This window comes from Cryptotermes secundus, unplaced genomic scaffold, assembly GCF_002891405.2.
Source record: "Cryptotermes secundus unplaced genomic scaffold, Csec_1.0 scaffold154, whole genome shotgun sequence".
In the NCBI taxonomy this organism is placed as follows: domain Eukaryota; kingdom Metazoa; phylum Arthropoda; class Insecta; order Blattodea; family Kalotermitidae; genus Cryptotermes; species Cryptotermes secundus.
The window spans coordinates 76,220-103,214 of NW_019727787.1; the positions used below are offsets into that span (position 1 = coordinate 76,220).

At 41.0% G+C, this 26,995-nt stretch overlaps 1 protein-coding gene across 1 annotated transcript in view; it reads right to left on the reverse strand.

The window, feature by feature from the left end:
- The window catches only part of LOC111864945 (blood vessel epicardial substance-like), a 69,980-nt gene extending 58,334 nt beyond the window's left edge, over positions 1-11,646 (reverse strand). The window contains exons 1-2 of the mRNA XM_023852582.2: positions 11,395-11,646; positions 6,652-7,386 (exon numbers count right to left, since the gene is read on the reverse strand). Of these exons, the coding sequence (XP_023708350.1) occupies positions 6,652-7,188 (537 nt within the window). The 5' untranslated portion in view covers positions 7,189-7,386; positions 11,395-11,646. The remainder of the gene's footprint in view (positions 1-6,651; positions 7,387-11,394) is intronic.
- Between the last annotated feature and the right edge of the window lie 15,349 nt (positions 11,647-26,995).

Consider the following 26,995-nt stretch of genomic DNA (forward strand, 5'->3'; position numbering starts at 1 on the left):
TAGCCAAGTCCCAGCATCCTGGTAGCTATGCAACGCGAGTCAACAGCGGTGACATCACCAAGGGATACCGCAGTTGCTAGGCAGCGCGGGTAAACAGTGGTTGTGAGAGACGACGGTAGTAACAGCTGTACACAGCGTTCCTAGCACAACGGCACCAGACAACAGTGGTGCCTATTACGTGGCCGTTTTCTGTATTGTCCGGAATGAGGCTACATAAGGAGCAGCGAAGGCTATTCACAGTTAGTTCTCAAGGCAGCTACCTACGAGTTAGTTCCGAGTCAGTTCCGAGTTAGCCAGCAACCAGTCAATTGTATTCTGGCATTTGTAGTGTAGTATTGGTGATACTGCAGATAGCAGTAATTGTCAGATTGTAAATTGTGTGATTGTAAGAGCGAGTGGAATAAATTCGCTATAACCAACAAGGCGTGAAGTTATTTGTCGCGTTATACACCCAACACGTGACAATATTATCACGTGTATGAATGACTATCCACGGGATTTAGATTTGTGACTCGATTTACTTACCACTTATACACACAACTCGTAAGTACAAACAAAATAACAGACTCAATTGTTTAGATACTAAAGATCACTGTAACTACAACACACATAAAGTCTTCTATGTCTTCATCAGTCGTTTCCTGGTAACGTATCCTAACGTCCTCTGCTAAGGCCTTTACAACTGTTGAATATCCCACATCTGGCTAAACTGAGTCTCATGTTATGACTGACAGTCAATCGGCCAGACTGTCTTGGAATACAGCAACCATCTGGGGCTTACGACCAGATTTTTATTTCTGTCGGGGGTTTCTTGATGTGGGGAACTCTCTCTGATGAGAGGACAGGTGTGTCATTTACAAATGCTGCTGGCCCTCGCCAGCGTTGTCATTCTTTGAATCAAGTCCCGTGGGACTCGCGACCAAATTTTACTGTCCCAAATTCGAGACTTCGCTTTTGGTCACCTCCTACGACTCTCAGGACAATGATGGAGGTAGTCGACCCAGCCTCCACATGGGATTATTGGCTAAACTCAAAGTCAAAGTTATCTTAAGACCGACAGTCAGTCGGCCAGTCTATTTTGGAATAAAGCACTTATCTGGGGCTTAAGACCCGATCTTTATTACTGTCAGACAGTTGCAGGCTTGTTGATGTGGGGTGTTCTCTATTACAAGAATAGGTCTGTCATTTGCCAGACTCACAGTCAGCAGTAATTAGTCTGTTGTCACTATGTACAATTGACATTTTACATAATATTAACTCTATGTATACACAACATATACAGGGCCTCTGTCAGTCCAGGGTCAGCACAGCAGATCATACCCTATCATTAGTAGCTCCTGCTACAACAGCAGTCTAGACACTTAAATGGTCATATGCTTGACCGCCGTCAAGTACTGGCTAAACTCAAGTCAAAATACGACTGACAGTCAGTCAGCAGACCAACAGGTGTCCCAGTTCCTGGGATCATTATAATACATGGAACACGCTCTCTCCAGGAACTTGCTAAACTCAAAGTCAAAGTCACACTACGACTGATGGACGGACTGACGGTCGGTCAGTCAGCCAGCCAGCCAGTTTTGGTATTCATTACTCATTGACAGTTACAGACTTATTATGGGCGCCCTCTCTGAAAACAGGTCTGTCTTTTGTCAGAGTCAATGTCTGCAGTAGTAAGTCATTTGTCATTATGTAATAGATGTTTACACATCACATGTTAAGTAAAAAAAAAAAAGTACCACGCCATAGTTCAAGCCGTTGGTCGCTGGCTTCCCACCATGGAAGTCCGGGTTCGATCTCGGGTCAGGTGAAGTGGGATTTGTGGTGGACAAAGTGGCACTGGGGCAGGTTTTATCCAAGTACTTCAGTTTCCCCTGCCAATATTCATTCCACCAACTGCTCCACAATCACCCTCACCTATCATCTGGGGCTGGTACAATAGGCCAGAAGTGGTCACAGTACAAGGGACTTAGTTCCACCCCACTAGCAATAAAAAAAAAGTAAGTAAAAGTATCCTTGTAATAGGCGGTGGAGGCCCATAGGGTTGTGAAATATTGCGGTTAACACATTTTCCAGACAATCGGTTCATAGATTGCGGCAAGGTTGTCAGCCCTATGCACCGGCCGCCCTTTACACCCAAGAACATTCCAACAACATTCCTGGTACTCATTTCTGTTAGAGGCCATAGTGTGGCCGGAAGGATCAGGTCAATGGAAAAAAATCCAATTATCTCACCGGGACTTAAACCCCATACCTTCTGACTTGTAGCATAGTAGCGTAGTGCAACTACGCTACCACGTGCCCCCATGTTACATGTTAAACGAGTTAAAATCTATATACAATATATACAGGGCCTGTCAGTCCAGGCTCAGTACAGCAGATTTTTCCCTATTTCTACTATCTAAACTCAAAGTGAAAGTAACATTGCAACTGACAGTCATTCAGCCAGTCAGTCAGTAAATCTATGTTATTACTGTTTGACAGTTACGGTCTTGTTTTTGTGGGTCGCCCTCACTAACGGGAGGATGGGTCTATATTTGGTATATGTTGCTGGCCTTGTCAGCACAGTCTTTATCGGGTCCAAGTCCCTTCGGACTCACAACCATATTTTACTGTCTCAGATTTGAAACTTCCCTTTTCATCACCTCTTACGACTCGCAGGGTCACGGTGGAGGTATTCGACCCCGCCTCCACATGGGCTCAGAGAGAGACTAAACTCTAAACTTGTTCCCTTTATAACTCCTTGGCACGGACCACATAGAAGAAACCGTTCCTCATTGTTATAGTTCAATCATTACTATGGGAACATGTTTGTTTGTGGAGCTGTTATTCAGCAACTGATCTTGTATATTTTCTTATTTCGTGGTCGTTGCCCAGCAACAGGTCTACATACTACAATATGTTACTAAATTTGTTACCCTTCAGGGGAGTATAAAATTCTTATCTGTTTTGAGACAATATCTGGAGTGGGGATAGGTCATGCTTTTATTTATGATCATCCCTTTACGACAATTTGCACTATGAAATTTCTCTCACATAATATTCTTTAATGTTATGCACACCCTTGGCCTGGTTCATCATTCAAACAAGAACCTACTCATCCAATATGCCTTCCAAAAAAAAATGTGCAAATTTAAACAGAAACAAATGAACGCAATGATGCCTAGACAGTTTACCTTACGCATCTGATGGGAAATTTACGAGTATATAAGATTTTGCAGCTTTGTAACACACCAGACATTTCCCAGGCCTTATGCATCTGGTGCATCTTGAATAAGATTCTGCGGCTTCCTTAATAAGCTTGTGACTTATACCCTATCAATTATGACTGATAACGGGAGAAATTTCACAAATTATGATCCCACCAACAAAAGACGCTGTACAAAATCTATGAAATTGGAAATGAAGGCTCAAATAATGAAACTTCATGATACTGACATACAAAGTTGTGTTATCTATAAGAAGTTTAATTTATCTGTATCAACTGTGGCAACAGTACCCAAGGAAAAATTTAGGATTCTTGAGGTAGTAAAGTAAGCTTCTTCTTTCTTATCTAAAGAGGTAGATATTATATTACATTATATGTATATTATTATACAGACGTATAATGTGATAAACTTACTGCTGAAATTTGGAATATTCTTATGGTGTGCATGCTCAAACTCTGCGCCCTGTGTCCATCATATGGCAGATTCAGGTCCAGGCTATATGATTGCAGTGTCTATATGTTTAGTTCCAACCAATGAAATTGGTGATTTTTACTTTTTTATCATTTTCTGGTCATTAATATACATGTACATATAATATAATAAATTATAATATTGCCCTTATTATGGGAAACATAATGAATTGCTACAAAATTTCACTTTAGGAACTCTCTCCTGGAATGCAACTATATCTAACAGCTGGGACTGCTCATATAATTCTTTTAATTATCGCAGTATAGCACTGTACAATAATATATTCTCTATTCTCCATGCCTTCATTTAAAGATGCACAGTAACCACGAGTTATTAATTTAACCAGTAATGGTGGCAATTAATTATCTATCCCCCAACAATGTTCCTGTTCTATGTCTCAATCACCATCATATTACTTCTATGAAGCTATGTTATTAAGTATTTCTTGGCTACTGAACTGAATAGGCATGTATACGAATGTATGCAATAATTCTGTATGGTACTTTGAGGCTAGTTTTCTTTTGCATGGAAATTGCATATTAAAAGATGGCATATCCATGCACAATACTGCACTTCATTACATTTATGTTTATCTTAGACAAAAGTGTCTCTCTCCTCATGTTATTCTATGGGTATTTTTTAATAAACTTAACGTGTTTATTGCTCTGCGCTTCAATGCGACTGATGCTAAGCCAGCTGCGAAGCACACGTGAATTTTTCCGATGACTTAGCATGCCGATAATATTTGGAATGAAGCAAAGTTCTTACTTTTGTCCACAGATCACAGGAGGAGTTGAAAATTCCTTCCTGCAACACATAGACATTCCTTGCAAAGACAGAAGAGGTTCTGATTTAACTTTTGAAGATGTTCTGCAGGAATATTTGCAATTTCTCTATGAAAATTTTCTCTTGGTTCTTTCTTTCGGGGGTTACTGCTGTGAACTCTATCCTTCAAACAACCCCAGAAGAGAAACTCACAAGGATTAGGATTGAGTGAATGAGCTGGCCAAATACCATTGCTGCTAATTCTGTTCCCGAAGACATCTAACAAAGCCTGCACAAACGTGCAGTGTGGACAGTAGCTGAGTCTTGCTGTCTTTTTTCTTCTGTTAACTATGGAAAGAAATGCCAGAGAATGACCTTTACATATCTTTCACAATTAAATGTTTCGTTAAGAAAACACAGGTCTAACAATCCTTCTTGTACTGAATGCACACCAAACACCAACTTTCGCTGAACTGAGTGGGGCTTCGTGAGTTAGATGTCGATTCTGTGAACTCCATTAGCGATTATTTTGCATATTTATGTATCCCTATAAGTGAAACTATGATTCATCAGAAAAGAATGTCAATTGCAGATTGATCTCACCTTTGACAACAGACTGCAGAAACCAACTGCAAAAACGAACCCTTCTAGATGAAACGCTTGGCTACAATGCGTGGATTACTCTTGTTTCATAGGGTCTAAACTTCAGCAAATGTCTTGCCGTTCTTGCACTACACTTTGACACTCCAATCTCTTGAGCTAGACATTTCAGTGATTTTCTAGGTGAATAGTCAAGTCTGGCCCCTACTTCTCTTCAGTAAGCACTCGATGCTCATGTTTTGTTTTCTTGTCTATTAAGAGTCCCGTTTTTCTAAGTTTATTCACAAAATTATGAATTGTCTGTCTGCTGGGAACCCTTTCATTGCAAAATATCATACTGAATTTTTTCCAGACACTTTCCAGCAGATCCGTATTTCAAGTAGGTGTCATAAAAATATACAAGTTGCTCTAAAGTATAGCAAACCATGTCAAGCCACACTGCTGACTGTTAACAGGGAATATTTTGTTCATGGCACTGATAACTACTACTTAATGCTGAAAAATCATAAACTCCAATGCTTGAACTGCAATGACCATCGTGTAACATAATGCTGTGTAGAGATCTACAAGCTAATTATTTTCATTCATTCCAAACGTTATCGGCCGTCAATCATGCTGATTCAACAGGAAAATTTGCATGCGCTTCACGGCCAGCAATGCACAAGTCACGGTGAAGTGCCATGAACTCGGTCAGTGGCTTTAAAAATATCCCTGTATAAAGGTACCAAGCAAATGATTCTGCAGAGTGTGACAACAGTATATTCTTTACACCATACCGATGTGTTGCTGGGCAAAGATCTCGAAACAAATGAGTACAACCGTTGCTATGCAATAAGCAAAAAACAATTGGCTGTATCTGAGGAACGGCTTGGTAAACACGTTCCCATGGAAACAATATCTGGGCTATCACTAGGCAACCGCCCATAAAAATAGGAGAACTGTTGGAGGTTGTGTTTCTGTTGGGTCCGCCCCGAGGTTATATAATGAGGACCCCCAGGTCAGCTGAGTTAGGTGAGGGTTCACTGTTGAGTTGACCGCTGCAAGAGAGGCTCAAAACAGATGGTGCTATAGTTGAAATGACAGCTGACAAGAGTTCAGTTGCAGGATATTAACTGGACAGAAACAAAGTGAGCACAGAAGTTGGAGAATCTTCACTGTTAACATCTGTTACCAGAAAATGACTAGTGAAAGCAAACTGAGAACACACAGTGTGTAGTGATTTGTCAACAGGTGAAAATTAGTGATAGTTAGTGACAGAGTTACTAGGTCATCATTAAACTGACAACTGGTATATTATTGACAACGAAACCCTTATGTTAATGACGATTTCTTTTGTTAGTAGCAAAATCAGGTTTAAATAGTGATCTACTGGTTTACAAGTTCAGGATTTTATCCTGCTGCTAAAGGTACCCTGATATTTTAACAGTAACAAATCAACTGAAGCTGGAATTAGACTAAACACCTGAAATACTGTCAAATGATGAACGATGTCCAACAATGTGCAAAGTCTGGTAATCTGCATATAACCAGCATCTTCTGGACTGGCAATGAAACTTCCAAATAAATCACTTAATAGAATGTGTAAGCAAAAACTAAGGCCAGTACTCACCTCCTCAACTTCTTTCGTGAACTTAACAGGCCGTAGGTAGTAGAGAAGAATACACACATGGATGAAATTGATACCCACAAAAGTAGCATTCCACAGGAAGGCATCGAAGCAGCATAACACTGCCCATCCCCACAGGGCAAAAAATGCACATCCCACAAGAAGTGTGCACCTCAGGTACAAAATTCCATACATGCCATTTGGGGCAAGGTAGGAGAGGAAGAAGAAAGTGTTCGCCAGTTGAAAGTAAACATGATTGACTGGTTTCCACTCTGTACAGTATGAAACAAATAATGCTGGAAGAAATGACACATTGTGTGGCGCATTAGGCCAAGCTTCAGATCCCTCATGTAATTTTGTGACATCTGTGTCATCAGCAACTCCCATTGTGGCAGAAGATGATGATGATGGTGATGGTGATGGTATCATTGGTATAAATGTTGTGTTTGTGTCCATGTTGCCCAAAATGGACCAATCCAATCTACCGGCATTGCCTCTGACTTCCACCAACACAGCGGCCAAGGCACTGACAAAGAACATTGAGATTTATCTCTCACTCCAAAATGATTTTGGCATGTCTACACTGCACTTCAGATCGTACAAGTGACCAGTGGTCCTTTTAAACTTTTGTCACAAGTTCATTCACATTTTAAAATCTATCCTCACACATTTCATGTTACAACAGTGAAACCAGCTCTCAGAATTCATCAGTATACTGTTGCATAGGACTCTTGAGACCTGCAAAAGATGAATGTATAAGTACTACAAAATTTGATGGATTCTTTAGCAAACCACTAATATGTAACTAATGACACTGCAATTCTTTTTAGGATAATGTAATATTCATAGCATCACAACACCTAAACAGAGTTTTGGAATTCACCAATTCACTGGCTGCAGAGCCCAATGATAGCAACGGTTAATACCAAATTCTACCAATGAACATGATCTATAGTAAGTTCAATCCACCTCCTAGCTTCACAATTTACAGATTCCTAAGATCCCTCTTAATAGTATTCCTCCACTTCCTCAATCATCATGATGGTTGCCGGTTCCAACAAACTACATTTCACCACTGAGCTTATGAATATGAAATGTCTATTTAATAATACTGGAAAACCTTTACAATATGATGACTACTTATATTTACCTACACAATCACCTTAATCCACCAAATTATCATTCTTATAAGCAGTGATTATCAGCAGTTTGGCCATAACAACATCTACAAATTCAGAACAGGTAAAAATATGCCCTGGAAGTAAGCTGGCCTGGGGAACATACACAGTACAGTATGAAAAATTAATGCCCCATTACTTCTTAAAAAGAAGACTGGTAAACTGGAAATTAAAAATGTTGGCAACATAACCTCATCCCTACATCGGTTTTGGATTCTATGAATGTATACTAGCCATATCACAAACCTTGCTACCTTGCTTGATCAACATGGTCTCTAAATTGTATGGCCATACCGCACAATTTTTAGTTGAGCAGTTTCCAAACTGTTTTCTGTGAATTCTTGGAGGTATGTGAACGTTTTGGGGCATGCGGTAGTGTAGTTGGTTGAGGCACTACGCTACAAGCCTGAAGGTGCCAGGTTTGATTCCTGATAAGATTATTGGATATTTTTCAATTTACATAATCCTTTGAGCCACACTATGGCCCTGGAGTTGACTCTGCCCCTAACAGAAATGTTGTAATAGAACCTCACAACCATCTGTGAGCCGGTTGTCCAGAAAATGTGGAAGCCTAGATGTCACACAACCCTATGCAACTTCTTGGGCTGTTACAGAAATAGCATTATCTTTCTACCATTTTACCATGGAAAAATTGTTTGCTAAATGATGCATAATGGCTGATTCTGTTTGCCAATTATGATCTTGTGTGATGTCCTGCTCTATTTCATTGTCCAATTACACAGCTGAGAAACAGTTACACTTGCAACCTTTCCTTTCAAAAGGAAAGTTAACTTTCAAAATACAAGCATAAAGACCAGAAGTCTGGATACATGGAGAGATTTGTGGGGTAGCATAATAAAGTTTGAGAACTGCTAGACCAAGAGACACATGATCACACTTTGAAACTGTTAACAGCTGATAATCATTTTTGCTAAGTGCCTCTCAATATAAGATTGTAGTATGCAGGATTTGTTGTGCTTATCGGTAATTTCTGATTTTGGGATTAACTACTGCAGTTCTTGAGGCAGAACCCAGAAATTAATGATTGGGTTTGCCTGGGCGCCAACAGGATTCCAAGGTAAGGAATACCTATAAAGATTTAAGCTGGTTCTACTTTCACAGGTGCATTTGATGGGTTAGCTCAATTAAGGTGGGCAAATGACTCTGTCCCAGGCATGTTAACAGAATGATTATGAGGTACTACTATTTTCTTGTATTGCTAGTGGGGTGGGATTAAGTCCCTTGTACTGCGGCCACTTCTGGCCTATTGTACCTGCCTCAGATGATAGGTGAGGGTGATTGTGGAGCAATTGGTGGAATTAAGATTGACAGGGGAAACTGAAGTACTCAAAGAAAACCTGCACCAGTGCCACTTTGTCTGCCACAAATCCCACTTGACCAGACCTGGGATCGAACCCGGGCCGCCGCAGTGGGAAGCCAGCGACTTACCGCTTGAGCTATGGCGCGCCCTGAGGTACTACTAACTTGAGGATTTAGAATTTAAAGTTGAATGACACTTGACACATCTGAACTCATCACTGAAATTTACAGTGTGTTTAGACCAAACATATGTGAATAAAGGTGTCTCTACTCAATTTTAAGTACTTGAATGAAGGATGTTCTCCTACATGGCTGATCTGGAAGACAAGAGGACATTATAAACTTGTGTTACTCTTTATAAACAAAACCCAGCAAATTTAGCTTAAGAGACCTCAACCACTGCTAATTAAATCTAAAAGTAGCATTGGTCCTCATAATACCCCCCTAAAAGTTATCACTTCTGCTAACACCAAGCACAGAATTTTGAAAAGGATGCTAACAATGTACCCCAGTCTCCTATTTTCAATTTACTTGTGAAGCACTCATACAACTAAATGTAAAATCTGACCTCCATCTTGCCCGAGTGAAAGAATCCGAATGACATACTCGACTTAATTTGGTGATTGATGCACTAATTTCATCGGTTCCCAAAAAATCTATTTCGTTTCACTTACATTAAAGTAATTAAGGTTATATGCCCAAATTTGGATTGATATGAAATCCTATTTACCTTAAATAATTTGCCTTTTTCTTATCTGATCAAAATTCAATGGCCATACATTTCTTCCCTCGATGAATGTTCTGCTACAATTTAAGATAGAATTTAGATGTGTGGATCTCTGACGAATTTAAATTTGTAGTGCATATTACCCCAATAACCCAAACCATAATGTGCAAGAAATGCAATTTACTACCATTCTACCACCCAAAGATCTATTTTAGTATTATTTTCTCATCTATGTTGAGGACTCCCAAATTGTGTCTTCTCTTGTAATTAAAACTAAAATTCTACATACATTTCTCATCTTATTATAGTTTTCTTCAATCTTTAAGTTTTTAGGAGGACATGGGAAAATATATGATTCCCCCAAATCTGTTAAAACTAGAAAACATATATCCAAGTGTAAAAACTGCAAATCTTATTTCCCAAGTACTGTCAAGTTAAGGTGATGTATTTAGTAAAATGTACTCTTGACTAGGACAAGGAACTTGAAAATGCATTCCATGTCTAACAGTAACTATGTGTTAGAATAAAGTTGCCAAACAGGTACTCAATGCTGGGTCACTTAATAGGAATGGCATTAGGTCTTATGTCCCCACATCTCACTTAATTTCAAAATCATATATCACGGGACATATTCAGTTCTTCTTAGTGGCAGTGTGTGCAACTACAATATTACTCAGATGACATATTATAAGAATTTTATGTGCATTAATATAATACTAAAGGTGATAATTTCTCAAAGCAATCAAGTCATTTCAAATAATGTACTGCTGCTAATATTAACTATAAGCATCTATAAACCTCACCTACTGCAGTACACATTACAGCCCCACTGCACAGAAATGCAGTGCAGTGCCATATGACAGGTCATGAAAGTTTACATGTTTAATGTGTGATACTCTGGCCCTCAACATAACAAATATTTCAAAGTAAGCAATCAAGTTGTTTACATTGGTTTCATTTAATAACTGTTACACGTTTTGGTCCATATTTTGGGCCATTCTCTGGCAATTTACTTAAATATGTCTCATGTTATTGAAATATCCTAATATAGAACCATATTAGACTTAATTCATTATAATCATTATGAATGTAATTATTACTAAAATTAAGTAAATATTTAAAATTTTTAAAAATTATTTCCTCGTTACAACGTAAAATTCTGGTATTTGTCGGATGTTGTGGTGACATAAAAAGCAATGTAAACAACTCGATTGTTTATTTTGAAATATTTGTTGTGTTGACGGTCAGAGTATCACAAATCACAGCACACAACAGGATGCAAACAATAATAATAATTACATGTTTTATTAGATATTTTGACCCTCGAACCTTTCTGTACTGAATAAGGAATCTGTTGTTGCGCTTCAAGTTATGCAAATGGATTTATAGACCAAACTGTACAACTCACGCTCATAGTGCTGACTAAAACTACATGCTAACAATATCGTAATACGATCATCAGTCCCGATAACAGATGTTCTGTCAACATGAAAGTCAAAACCAAAATCAATAGCGACTTACCAGGCTCTAAAGGTTTTATTTTATATTAATATTTAATATATCAAAACAATTACGTTGCACCGAAGCTACATTGCCTATGAATATTACTTTAAAACACTGTTCTTTTAAATTCATCTATGCACAGAATGGTAATCACACTCCAAAACGTAGCAGCACCACTTCTGACAATCAGTAAGCAACATACATAACACAATACACTTTGGCCGGATACATATAACTGCATATAACCACCCCAGAGGAACACTTCGTTATTGGTGGGCACTATGGCCGCGGTGCGGTCACGAATACATTGCTTCTGTCATCTCTACGCAGATTCCCTAACTAAATAAAATAGACCAGCAGCCCCGATAGCACGATCCATAAAATAGGATGCTACCATAACACCCTATGGGAAAAGTAACAGATCATACAGAATATTGGAAATCAGTACTGGACAAGAGTAAATGGCAAATATAATAACATACCTTAAGGATTACTAGAAATCTGATATTCATCTTTCATTACAGCACTGGACAGGATTATTTGGCAAAATTAATAACATATCTTAAGAAAATGCAATGATTATTGGAAATCTTAGATTCATGTTCACCATTTCAGTACTGGACAGAGTAATATGGAGCAAATAGAAGAGAAGGAATACATCAATGATAATAAAACAGAATAATAATGATACGAAAATAATAAAATACGTAAATAAATTATGAGAAGGAATACACCAATAATAATAATAAAACAGAATAACAAAAAATATTAAAATAGTTAAATACATTATTAGAAGGAATACACCCATAATAATATACCAAAAATAAAATAAGTAAATAAAATATCCAAAAAGTACTACACACACTGAACCCTGTGTTGGGATTTTTCGATACTGCAACAGACAACCACTTCTGAAAGTTTGTGGGACCTGAACAGGGCCGTTTGTTCCACTTGGTAGATAGTTTCACGGCCGTTCGGCTGGTCTGTCTGGCTGGTGACGTAGGGCTGCGTGCGACGGTAGAAATACCGTATTTACGCATGTATAGGCCGCACATTTTTTGCCAAAAATTCAAGAGGAAAACTGGGGTGCGGCTTATATTCGAAATCACACTTCATTTAAAAAAATGATATTCATAATTAGTAATACAGGGTGTTCAAAGATCGAGGAAACCGGGGCAGCAGCGTAGAGCGGATGGAACCTTTATCCGTGACTACTGTGCCCCTCCCCGCTAGCAAGAGTGCAGTCGTGTCGCTGATACCCTTACATCAATTTCTGTACATGCACACATTTATAAGAATACTGTAAAAAGATAACACAAACTTACCGTGCTTTATAACAGGTGCTGAAAGTGACCCTCTTCTGCTTGCAAACATGCTTCGCATCGCATGAATAAATTATGCGACACTTTCTGAAGTTGGTCCACGGTAATTGAACCATATTACTGTTCATCACATGACTCGTTACTGTCGATGTCGCTCTCGCTCGAAGTGTCGCTGTCAGGTGATGTCAGCCATACAGCGTCATCTTCAGTCCCGTCCATTGCGTTGGAAATGGATGGGACTTTAAAACTTTTGGAAACAACTTCTTCTGGTATGGTGTTCCATGCAGCCACAATCCACTCACACATTTGACTTAATGAAGGTTTCTTCAGTCGTCCAGTCAGCGTCATCTCCGTGGAACCGCATCTCCAGTCCCGGTAAAAGCGCTGCAAATGAGACTTGAAAGGACGGTTTATTGACACGTCAAGTGGTTGTAACATGCCAGTCATCCCCCCTGGTATCACAACCATATCACTTTTCTCCTGCCTCATCTTCACTTTCACATTTTCAGTTAAATGGCTTCGAAAACTGTCAACCACTAACATTGACCGCTGACGTAAAAGTGCGCCTGGGCGCCGAAACCACACTGATTTCAACCAATCCAGATAGAGCTCTTCTGTCATCCATCCTTTTTCTTGAACTCTCACGAAAATTCCCGGTGGAAGCTTTGTCGGCAATATTTTGCGTTTGAAGATTACAAATGGTGGTAGTTTGTTTCCATCAGCAGTGATACCAAGCATTACGGTACACCGCTGCTTTTCTGCTCCTGCAGTCCGCACATGCATTTTTTTTTCGCCTGCTTTGTTCACTGTACTTTCACCCGGCATTTCAAAGAACACAGGAGTTTCATCAACATTTCCAATAGCTCCCATGGTGTAGTTGTGCGTCTTTCTTAATTTCAGGACATGTTTTTGAAATGCAAGCAGTTTCTCCTGGTATGTGTCGGGAAGGCGCTGCGCTATTGACGTCCGTCGCCGAATTACAAGATCATGTCGGGCCATAAAGCGCCTCGCCCATCCAAAACTTCCCTTAAATTCAATACGAGGAATTTTCATTCTGTCCGCTACTTTGAGGCCTTCAAATTGAAACATTTCCACAGACACTGAAAATACATCCGCCCGTGTATTACGCACGTATCGCAAAAGTTTATTTTCAAGTTCTGGAAATTTAGCTTTCTTTCCGCGGAAAGATTGTCGATTTTGTGACGTTTTTTCAAGGGCATCTTTCGTTAGTATCCATCTTCGCACATTTTTTTCGTCAACGTCGAATTTTCTCCCTGCTGCTCGATTTCCGTGTTCTTGTGCGTAACGCACCACTTGAAGTTTAAATTTAGACGTATAACCTGCTCTTACTCGACCCATGTTTCACTCAGAACTAACCAGGCAAGTCAAGTAAAGGCGAAAAGGTTATAACTCTCCCCCGCAATGCCTTTGTTCCGAGCGGTACCGTTATTTTCGCTAGTTGCGAACTCAGGAACGTTAAACGTTGTCAAATTTCGAAATAATTTCTACTCCTGAAATAATATTCCAAGAAAATTATTTTTTCTATAATTTCTGTCTGGAAATTGTGCTGCGGCCTATACACGCACGCGGCCTATACATGCGTAAATACGGTAGATGTTGGCTACGGTGTGTTGGCTAATGTTGCGGCAGTTGAGTTAGTTGTCTGGTCGCAGTGCGGAAGTTGCCGGGAGTTGTCTGGTCGCAGAGCATGGTTGCTGGAAGACGTCTGGTCGTGGAGCGCGGTCGCTGGAGTGGCTGCAGTTGCGCCCGTTGCCCAGTGAGTCGGGCATGACCGCCGGAGAGCCGAGGCAGCCATCCCTGACGCAGTGAAGTGCCGATGACTCCGAAGACCGATCGCTCTGGACTAGGCGTGACGGCTGACTGGCTGATGTTGTCACTCACGATTGCGTCAAGTCAAGTCAAAATCATGTTGCAACTGACGGTCATTCAGGCTATCTGTCTTTGTGTCGAGCCACAGCTGGGGCTCATGACCAGATGCTTTCTTCTTTGTGAAAGTTTCTGTTCTTTCCATTTGGGACGCCATCTCTGACGAGAGATCGGGTCTGTCATTTGTCAGTCTTAATCAGTCCATTGTCAGTATTGACATACATTTACAATTTAATTCTAGTCCTTGTTGTGCCCTGAAGACTGACCCCCGGTAACATGTTAAAAGAGTATTTAATTTCTTTTTTTATTTTAGGCGAAAATGTTGCCTAGAATAGAACAAGTATTTTGGGAAATACTAGTAAGACGTATGAAAGACAATGTAGAGAAGGGTTAAGAAACTTCAAATAATTTCTACGTATCGAGCTAGACGGCCCGTGACGCGGAAATGTCCTGTCAGCATAATGACGTTGAAGGTATACCGAAATGCTAGCTCTACAAAATCTACACTTGAGTGATGGGGGAAAGTTTGGAGGTAAAAGTGCTTAGCCAACAGGACTAGCCGTAAGGGGGCGTGTCCACTCCTAAGGATGCCAACCAACGAGAGACAGCGACCTTGGAACAAAACGTCATTGTAGGCGGACTTGCACCCTCAGGAAAAGTAATGAGTTAGCAAAAATAAAAGTAAATAACCCGTGGAGTAAATTAGTATCGGGACAATTCAAACAGTAAATTTGGGCACTTGTAGCCGAAGGCTATGCAGGGGGAAGCATCGACTGAATGGATGCCGCGCAACGCCTTCCGTCTGCAGTCTCAACGCTAAGTAAGTGGAACTACTCTTATCGCCATGCTATTTAATTGTGATATTATTAAAGTGTAAACCTTCTAATGGGACATGAGTTAGGAAGGTTACGACAAGCGTACAGGGCGTAAGAGTGACTCATCGGAGGGATGTAGAGGTAGACATGTGTAATATAGGGACTGCAAAGGGTGTGTCTAGATGCAGGGAAGATCGCTGCAGGGATGTGTAAAGATATATATATATATAAGCAGGGGATGAGAGAGGTTTAGTGGAGATAGATGGATGAGTAGAATAAGGAAAAGAAGAGACTGGCGACCAGAAACTGGGTGAAAGAAAGGCAAAGATGAGGGCCAGAGAATAGTCTAGAAAAGTATAATATGGAATCCGAAACCAGTAGGTTCTCCATAATGATTATAGCTGTATATTGGTTGTCTATAACCAATATAGGGTAGCATAGGGTGAGAATTGGATTTCTGTTGATGTGATATCCTCCCTTACCGTATTTCGCACATGCGCCCGCCTGACAAGCCCTGTGAACTGCGCGCATCTAGCCAATGAAGCAACGGCCGTGGAAGTAATTTAACCGTCTTCCGAGCCCCCCCCTGTGACGGCAGTACAGTCTTAATTACTATTTCTCTGTACAATAATTACAAGGCCTCTATCAGTCCAGGATTTGTACAGCTGATTATGCCTCTTTTCTAATACGTAGTAATCGCTACCACGGCAATCTAGTCACTTGAACGGATGTATGCCTGACCGCCGCCAAGTTTAAGCCTGTTATACTCGTATTTTTCTGTGGCGTGCTTCACCTTCTTCGATTTTGCGAACATTCTAATTCTCACGATTTTGTAAGAATTCTGTTTGTTACCTGCATAATTTTGTTATGTAATCATATACGTATGGGATTTTCATTGCCGTGTGCTATTCTCGGACCGTTGTGCGCCTTGGAAAATTGCCAGTGGTGTGGAGAACCTTGTTTTGCAGGCGCTGCAATTTCACTAGATGGATGTCTGCCGCAGATTCCCAGACGGTACTAGCATAAGTAATTACGGATCTAATAAGAGCTTCGTGAAGGTTCAATTTAATGATAGCGCTCAATCGCTCACTTTTGAATAGGGAATATACTCTAATGAATGTTCTGAAGGCCTTGGCCTCGGTAATTTCTATGTGTAATCTCCATGTAACTCACTTGTCGAAGATTACACCTAGATATTTTACACTATTAGAAATGGAATATTTCGTCCATTAAGAGTAAGACAGGACTCAGGCGGTCGAGACCCAGGAGAGAATTAGACCCCCCCCCGAGTCTTATCTTCATTAATTATTCTATTCCAGCTCACACCAGGTCTCCATTGAGCTGAGACCGCAATGGATTTTTCTAACAATAAAACTCTCCTTGCGATCCCTCGCATATAGACAGGTGTCGTTGGCAAAGAGGGCCCGGTGAACACCATTAGTTTGGGGGGCATCATTCATGTACACGTTGAAAAGAGTACGGGAAAGGAAAGAACCTTGTGGCAACTCTGCTTGCATTTCCCTTGGCGTTGACATTTGGACTTCAACCGAGACCCTGAATGTACGCTGACAAAGAAAGGACCCAGTAAGACTGGTCAAACAGTTGGAGAATTCCAATTTTGATAACTTATGCAAAAGCCTGATTGCCACGTGGTATCGAAGGCTTTTTCGATGTCCAAGAACACCGCAGCCGTAGACATTGTATTGTTGAAATTAAAGGCCACGTAGTCCGCCAGCCTCATACATTGCAATGTCGTGCTGTGACGTGGATTAAAACCAAACTGGCTTGCGTTGAGCAAGCCTCTTTCTTCAATATGTTTACGGAGATTTCGAAATCTCAGCGCCACAGTGCCCCACTCATTTTTCCCCTGCGGGAAATGGTGACGTGTTACACATTGTGGTTCACCAAAATATCAGAATGTAAGATGTCATCGTCTCTGATATTTTGGACTCAGATCACCTACCAATAGTATTCCACATACTGGATCAAGTTAAATTAGGAATCTTTCGGAAACCATTGAAAATTTTCCAGAATGGGAGCGGTTTCAAAGCCTCGCCTCTGATTTAATATCACGTAAACTAGAAAGTAATAAGGGGGTAGAAGCCATTAAAACGGCACGCGACTTTGCAGCCTCTACTGCTTCGGCATATATGTTGTCGAAAGTAAAGTTACACTTTCGGACATGAACAACGATCCACCTGGTCTAGATCGTTTGATAAAATATAAATATGGGCTTCGGAAACTATTGCAAGAAACCAGGTATCCAGCGTGTAAAACGGCAATCAATTGGGTCACCAAATCAATCAGGCGAATGACACGTAAAAAGGCACTTGAACGGTGGGAAACAAAAATAGGTAACGCTGAAGTCACACCTCAGAGTATATGGCCCATTGCGAAATCTCTCCTTAAGAGAGACGGACCAAGGGCACCAATTGCTACTCATGGTTCTTCTGGCCTTATGTTTTATCCTTCTGAAAAGCCAACGAAATTGCCGACTGTTTGGAAATTCAGTTCACGTCACATGACCTGTACGACGAAAACCATGAACAGAGGGTGGAGGCTACAGTTCAAGCTCTGCTGGAAATCGTAGACGACAACCCCCCCTCAAAGGATCAGACCATGTGATGTTCACAAATTAATAAAATCTCTGAAATTAAAAAAAACCTGTGGAATTGACGGCATATCAAATGAATGACTCAGGCACCTTCCAAGGCGACCATTGGTTCACCTAACTAATTAATTCAATCACAGTTTTTGGCTCTCTCATTTTCCAAATACGTGGAAGGAAGCAAAACAAAAATCTTTACCTAAACCTGGAAATTACCCGAAATTTCCTCAAAATTTACATGCGATCAGTCTCCTGACCACGACAGGAAAATCATTCGAAAAAGCAATTATGGAATTCCTCCGTAAACATATTGAAGAAAGAGGCCTGCTCAACGCAAGCCAGTTTGGTTTTAATCCACGTCACAGCACGACATTGCAATGTATGAGGCTGGCGGACTACGTGGCCTTTAATTTCAACAATACAATGTCTACGGCTGCGGTGTTCTTGGACATCGAAAAAGCCTTCGATACCACGTGGCAATCAGGCTTTTGCATAAGTTATCAAAATTGGAATTCTCCAACTGTTTGACCAGTCTTACTGGGTCCTTTCTTTGTCAGCGTACATTCAGGGTCTCGGTTGAAGTCCAAATGTCAACGCCAAGGGAAATGCAAGCAGAGTTGCCACAAGGTTCTTTCCTTTCCCGTACTCTTTTCAACGTGTACATGAATGATGCCCCCCAAACTAATGGTGTTCACCGGGCCCTCTTTGCCAACGACACCTGTCTATATGCGAGGGATCGCAAGGAGAGTTTTATTGTTAGAAAAATCCATTGCGGTCTCAGCTCAATGGAGACCTGGTGTGAGCTGGAATAGAATAATTAATGAAGATAAGACTCGGGGGGGGGTCTAATTCTCTCCTGGGTCTCGACCGCCTGAGTCCTGTCTTACTCTTAATGGACGAAATATTCCATTTCTAATAGTGTAAAATATCTAGGTGTAATCTTCGACAAGTGAGTTACATGGAGATTACACATAGAAATTACCGAGGCCAAGGCCTTCAGAACATTCATTAGAGTATATTCCCTATTCAAAAGTGAGCGATTGAGCGCTATCATTAAATTGAACCTTCACGAAGCTCTTATTAGATCCGTAATTACTTATGCTAGTACCGTCTGGGAATCTGCGGCAGACATCCATCTAGTGAAATTGCAGCGCCTGCAAAACAAGGTTCTCCACACCACTGGCAATTTTCCAAGGCGCACAACGGTCCGAGAATAGCACACGGCAATGAAAATCCCATACGTATATGATTACATAACAAAATTATGCAGGTAACAAACAGAATTCTTACAAAATCGTGAGAATTAGAATGTTCGCAAAATCGAAGAAGGTGAAGCACGCCACAGAAAAATACGAGTATAACAGGCTTAAACTTGGCGGCGGTCAGGCATACATCCGTTCAAGTGACTAGACTGCCGTGGTAGCGATTACTACGTATTAGAAAAGAGGCATAATCAGCTGTACAAATCCTGGACTGATAGAGGCCTTGTATATATTGTACATAGAAATAGAAATTAAGACTAGAATTAAGTGTAAGAATATGTCAATGCTGACAATGGACTGACTAAGACTGTGAAATAATAGTCCCGTGCTCTCGTCAGAGGACGCCCCAAATGTACAAGACAGCAACTTTCACAAAAAAATCATCTGGTCATGAGCTCTAGCTGGGCTCGACACCAAGACAGACAGACTAGCTGACCCTCAGTTACAACATGACTTTGACTTTTTTGGGCAGCAATGTGCTGTTGATTTAGGATTGAGTGTTGTCTGTTGATCGGCGAAACAGTGTAATATTATGATGTTACCACGCCTGATATTAACCCTACCTCTCAGTGTTTCTTGCTGAAGCACATTACCCGAACATTCCAAGTCAATTATAAAAAAATGTCACGTCATACTTATCTATACATAAAGAAGAATCATGTGCGTCGGGAAACAATTTCCCACTAAATTTCGAATATGCTGCAATGAGGTAAACGTTGGCATTCTGTGGAGGAGGAGAATAAATTAAGGCAGGTTTACCATCCTTGAGGAAGATCCGACCATTTATCAGCATACTTGCCTTTTTCCAGTGCACTATATGTGGACTGTTATCACATAGTTGACAACAGATTGTTTGCCCAGGGTCAACAGGCGTTCCACCATTTAAACTATCAATGGTTGTCAACCTGCTCAACAAACGCAGCTGTTGCCACGTAGTTACTGGAGCATCCTCCTGAATGAAACAAAAACTGCAAAATTAGTGTGCTTCCTTACATGGTGGATTACCATAATTCTTCGCATTGGAAAATAAGACGTATAGCACAAGATTACAAGAAGGCCAAATACCAGCCGTCCGCAGGAAATATAATTTGAGTGTGTTCCGGTATCGGCGGGCAATAGGGCATCCACTTCACTGGCGAATACTACCGGAACCTTCTGAGAAAATTACAGGAGGAAATCAAGAAAAAGCAACATGGAATGCTTGGAAAAGGAGTGCGACTTCTTCATGACAACGCACCGGATAAAGGCTCCCACACACAGACGCGATACTATTCGGGACGATATAGCACTCGGGACGAAAACGGCTGTTTACCGACTGGGCCGCTCACACAGACGCGACACTCGGGAACTCGGGAATCTTTGACACCCGATAACCAGCTGGTCATGACTCACACTCAATCAGTATCTATAAGCACATGAAACGACATGGGTAGCCAAATGGAACAAATAATAGGGTTCGTCAAAGAAAATATTTTATTGTACGATACTCGTCATCCGATATACAAGGATTCACGTGCTAAGGAAAAAAAGTGGAAGGTATTGGCTGTTACAATGATCAGAGACAGCAAGTAGAAAATTTTGTATACATTTATATAGGGTTAAGTATACAGTAATTGTGGACATTCTTAATGTAGGCTATGCACCAGTTCCGTTCACTAACAGGAATTCCAGGGGCAGTCATCTAGTTGAAGTACGCAACAAACAGCTCTATAATGGCGTAGCTAACGTTTGCCACCCTTGGGAGACGCAAAGGCTGGATATTGAACATTTCTCCTTCTAAGGGCTCCAATCATAGCAGTTCTTCGCTGTACTTTTCATCACAGTTTTTGAGACGTAGAAAATTATGAAGCAAACACGCTGCTGATACAATGTGTTTTATATTTCCTTCTTTCAGTTCTATGGGTCTCAAAAATCCTCCACTTCATGGCAAGAATAGGCCTCCGCCAATTGGTATATTGTTTAGTGATATCTTGCCTGATGGCTCTCAGGATTTCATCAAACCTATCAATATTCATCCCGAAATATATGTAGACCCGTTCTTCGTCCTTCAGGAGTTGGGGTATTAATGTATAAAACTCTCCGAGTTCCTCTCTTGACAAGTTTATATCATGAACCCAAGCGATTCGACTCTTTCGCCTAAAATAGGAACACACATAGCAACCACTTATACATACTTAATTAGAGACTTGTTATGAAATTGTAAATATTTGTACATATATGTGACATACTGAATATATGGCGGAAAAGAACTACGCAGATTTAATGTTCAGTAAAATACTTACTGGGATTCACCTTCGTCTTCGTCAAGAGCGACAGCTAAAAGCAAAACTTCTTCCTCAAAAGACGGATCCATGACTATTTACCGCTGCGATACTGCGCGGTCTACCGAGTGCGCTCGGTAGACCGAAATACCGAGGCGATATACCGACTGAGATAATATCGCGTTCCTCGGAGTACCGCGCCAGTGTGCGGACCTCCATTTACCGCAATGTAATTAGATATCGTCCCGTACCGTACCGAGCTGAGTATCGCGTCTGTGTGTGGGAGCCTTAATGCTGCTCATGCTACAATGACATTTGATGCCAGTTTGGAATATGAAATTCTCCCCCATCCACCATATTCATCAGACCTGGAACTAAACGACTTTGTATCGCCGTGGTGCAGGGGGCGTGGAGGTATCCCTCCTTGCCACCACAGCTTAGCTGTAAGGAGTTAACACAATAATCCTGGCTTACCCTCAGCTAGGATTCTCCTGTTTCTGGGCTTCCTTCTCTCATAAAGCTGACACCATCTATTTTATGAAACCGAAGAGAGGTGATGAAAGTACCAAGGGCCGGTAGCGCGGTAGTTGATCGTTCTCTGTTGGCTGGTCCTTTCATCCTTGTCACCTCTTATTATTGGCGTGGAGCGGGCGTGCCGGGTCTGACCCGCCTCTACCTCTCGTCTGTCATCTCTATGGTGGCAACTACCCCCTGACATATTGTCATAGCTCCCTCCTGGCAACTCTTCATATAGTCTGCAGGTAGCAACGTATTACATTATTATTAAATATTAAGGGGGCATTGATATCAAGGCTACTAAACGCTGCCTGCGTGGCAAGTGACCCTACTATCCCAGTTCATTTCTGGTCCCTCACCCTTGTCTGTCGTTGCCTTCGGCTGCTGCTGCTGCTGCCTGTGTCAGTTCTGCCCTCGCTTGGGTCAGGATTGCTCGGGATCGGGCGTGGAAAGGTGATTATGGAGGTGTGAATCACAATCCCGGTACATCCTACTCTAACTACCCTGTCTATTTACACTCTTATTTACATTATTTACAATATTAACAAGACCGACCTACAGTCGGGTCTGCATAATGTCTTTACTTCATGCTACGCTTCCTCATGTTCTCCCCTTCNACACCATCTATTTTATGAAACCGAAGAGAGGTGATGAAAGTACCAAGGGCCGGTAGCGCGGTAGTTGATCGTTCTCTGTTGGCTGGTCCTTTCATCCTTGTCACCTCTTATTATTGGCGTGGAGCGGGCGTGCCGGGTCTGACCCGCCTCTACCTCTCGTCTGTCATCTCTATGGTGGCAACTACCCCCTGACATATTGTCATAGCTCCCTCCTGGCAACTCTTCATATAGTCTGCAGGTAGCAACGTATTACATTATTATTAAATATTAAGGGGGCGTTGATATCAAGGCTACTAAACGCTGCCTGCGTGGCAAGTGACCCTACTATCCCAGTTCATTTCTGGTCCCTCACCCTTGTCTGTCGTTGCCTTCGGCTACTGCTGCTCCTGTGTCAGTTCTGCCCTCGCTTGGGTCAGGATTGCTCGGGATCGGTCGTGGAAAGGTGATTATGGAGGAGTGAATCACAATCCCGGTACATCCTACTCTAACTACCCTGTCTATTTACACTCTTATTTACATTATTTACAATATTAACAAGACCAACCTACAGTCGGGTCTGCATAATGTCTTTACTTCATGCTACGCTTCCTCATGTTCTCCCCTTCGGGGGTGTAGGACTTGAGCCTCTCTCTCTCTCTCTGTTTCGACTAATGAGGATATAAAATTATTCATCGTTCGATGTGAACCTTTTTCCTGTCTCCATTTCCTACTACTCATTACATACTATTACACTATCCTATCGTAAAGTTTCACCCTTAAAATAATCTACCCCAAGTATACATATTGAAAGCCCACATACTATATTTATCACAAAAAATCGCTAGTCGTAAATATAACGCAAATGTGCGTAGTCTACACACTACCAGTAATCCTAACACATACACTATAACACAGCCATATTGCCGGACTATCTTCTTAGGCAATTACTTGTTACATAATTATTCTCCCCTAAGGGCTCGCCGGGCACACTGGAGTTTGCTTTCAATATTTTCCACAACACTTTTATCAACAATAATATTTAACAACATGGCTTATATGAGAAAACGCGACTTACTTGGAATAAGAGACGCAGGCCACTTCCCCCACTCGTAAGGCCCATATTAAATAGAGCCTCCGGCTGACAACTGAATATTATGTTTGAGGTCAGATCCCTAAGTCTCCTGAATTCAGTAATTTATATCTTTAACTTGCTGAATCTGCGGTTGACGAAAGAGGGAGGTTAACTCCTCCTTTCGTCCTAAATTTCGGGGTGGATGGTTTCCATTGGCTACCCCTACGGTTGTGGGTGGGTCCGTGGTACTTCATCGCTGCGTATTTGATAATATTATAATACTCCAGTGGCCCAGTTAGTGGAGCTTCTTACTTATACGATTACGTATAAATGCTGATCACCAGCATTTGTAACCTAGATTGCCTGTCCAGGTGTTGACATACTAATGTAATGGCTGTAAAACGTTTGTCGCAAGTCTTGAAACATTTAGGAAATGGATTTTGACTTCTCGTCTCAAAATTGCTCCACAACAGACTTCTTCTTTTTTTTCCATGTCTAAAGAAGCCACTTCGTGGTAAGTGATTCGAAGACGATGATGATGTCATTTCTGCAATGGAGGGCTTCATAAACAGTCAATATGAGACTTTCTATGATCAAGGAATCCAGCACCTAATGCATCGTTGGAGAAAATGTGGCCTTGCAGGGGGCATATGTAGAGGGGGACTAACACACATACACTTTCTTGCACCTGTGTCTCTGCTTCTTCTGGGTGATAATTAAAAGTATATGACTTCCAGACATAGGATATTGGTGGGAAAGCCAGAAGGTAAGAGACAAATTAGAAGACCATGACATAGGTGGGTGAATAACATTAAAATGAATTTTAGAGATAGAATGGGGTGGTATGGGTGGGATTGAACTGGCTGAGGATAGGGACAAGTGGATGGCCCTTGTGAACATGGTAATGAATCTTCAGGTTCCATAAAATGTTAGGAAGTTCTTGAGTAGTTGCACAACTGGTGACTTCTCAAGAAGGGCTTAGCTCCATGAAGTTAGTTAGTTAGTAGATTAGGGATAGTGTTATAATTACTTGCAGTTATGAGTTCTAAAAGTTCAGTAAATCCAATTACCAATCAAAACTCAACATCTAGTCACTAACGTGTTGCACTACTGTGACTTGATGCCTAAAAGTCAAAGTCAAAGTCATGTTGTAACTGACGGTGGGTCAGTCTGTCTGTCCTGGTATCGAGCCCCAGCTGGGCCTTATGACCAGATGTTTCCTTCTTTGTGAAAGTTGCTGTCCTGTCCATTTGGGGCGCCTTCTCTGACGAGAGGTCAGGTCTGTCATTTGTCAGTCTTAGTCAGTCCATTGACAGTATTGACATATATTTACAATTTAATTCTAGTATTTCTATGTACAATATGTACAAGGCCTCTGTCAATCCAGGCACAGTACAGCAGACTATGCCCTATTTCAGCATTATTTGCTACCACGGCAGTCTAGTCACTTGAACGGTCTTATGCCTGACAACCGCCAACTTTAAGACTCTTATATTTTCTAGGTTGGGCTTCACCTTGACCAATAATGGGATCATTTTCATTTTCATGATTTTGTATGACTTCTGCTTGTTGCCTGCATAATTTTATTGTGTAATCATATACGTATGGAATTTTAAATGCCATGTGCTATTCGCGGACTGGTGTGCACCTTGGAAAATTGCCAATGGTGAGAAGAACCTGGTTTTGCAGGCGCTGTAATTTCACTAGATGGGTGTCTGACGCAACTCCCAGGCCCAACTAGCATAAGTCATTACAGATCTAATAAGAGCTTTGTGGAGGGTCAATTTAATGGTAGCGCTCAATCGCTCACTTTTGAATAGGGAATATACTCTAATGAATGTTCTGAAGGCCTTGGCCTCGGTCATTTCTATGTGTAATCTCCATGTCACTCTCTTATCGAAGATTACACCTAGATATTTTACACTATTTACAAATGGAATATTTTGTCCATTAAGTAAGATAAGACTCAGGCGGTCGATACCCAAGAGAGATGTAGACCCCCCGAATCTTATCTTCATTAATTTTTATATTCCAGAGCTCACACCAGGTCTCCATTGAGCTGAGACCGCACTGGAGTTTTCTAACAATAAAACCCTCCTTGCCATCTGTCGCATATAGACAGGTGTCGTTGGCAAAGAGGGTCAGGTGAACACCATGAGTTTCAGGGCATCATTTATATACAAGTTGAAAAGAGTGGGGGAAAGGATAGAACCTTGTCGCACCCCTGCTTGCATTTCTCTTGGCGTTGACATTTCGCCTTCAACTGAGACCCTGAATTTACGTTTAGAAAGAAAGGACCCTATAAGTTTGGTCAAACTGTTCGAGAATTCCAATTCTGATAACTTATACAGCAATCCTGAGTGCCACGTGGTATCAAAGGCTTTTTCGATGTCCAAGAACACCGTAGCCATTGACATTTTATTATTGAAATTAAAGGTCACGTAGTCCGCAAGCCTAATACATTGCAATGTTGTGCTGTGACATGGATTAAAACCAAACTGGCTTGTGTTGAGCAGTCCTGTTTCTTCAATATGTTTATGGAGGAATTTCAAAAATTACTTTTTCGAATAGTTTTCCTGTCGGTGACAGGAGGCTGATTGCATGTAAATTTTGAGGAAATTTTGGGTCTTTACCGGGTTTAGGTAAAGTTATTATTTTTGCTTCCTTCCAAGTATTTGGAAAATGAGAGAGCCGAAAACAATGATTGAATAGATGGGTTAAGTGAACCAATGGTCATCAAGGAAGGTGGCTGAGGCATTAATTTGGGGCCTAAAGTCAGAATCTTGAAACCATAAAAATGTCACAGAGGCTTTCACTTATACATAACAAGCACCAATCACAGACAACAGTATATGCACACAGTAACCAATCCCCAACAGCCCCCTACACACATACACAAACACACACACACACAATCACACAACTCTTAAGGAAATGCTGCGGCTGGTGTTTTCAAATTTGTCCACAACAATGCAACATACAGAAAGGCTGCTAACTAAAAATAAAGTACAGTACCTTTAATAAAATCCATCACAACTCACCTATATCAAGGTCAAGGCCAAGATTGGCTATTGCTACATATTTAGGCTATTAAAGCCATCATCAGGCAAATACACAATTAACATATTCACACCACTGAACTACACTACTGGTAAAACTGGATACATGATAATATTACAATATAAAATGCTTGGAATAAAAGTACAATGAACTAGACTTTATAAAAATGAAAGTTATAAGGTAAAACATGGTTAAGGCTCTTTGAATGATGTTTTATATC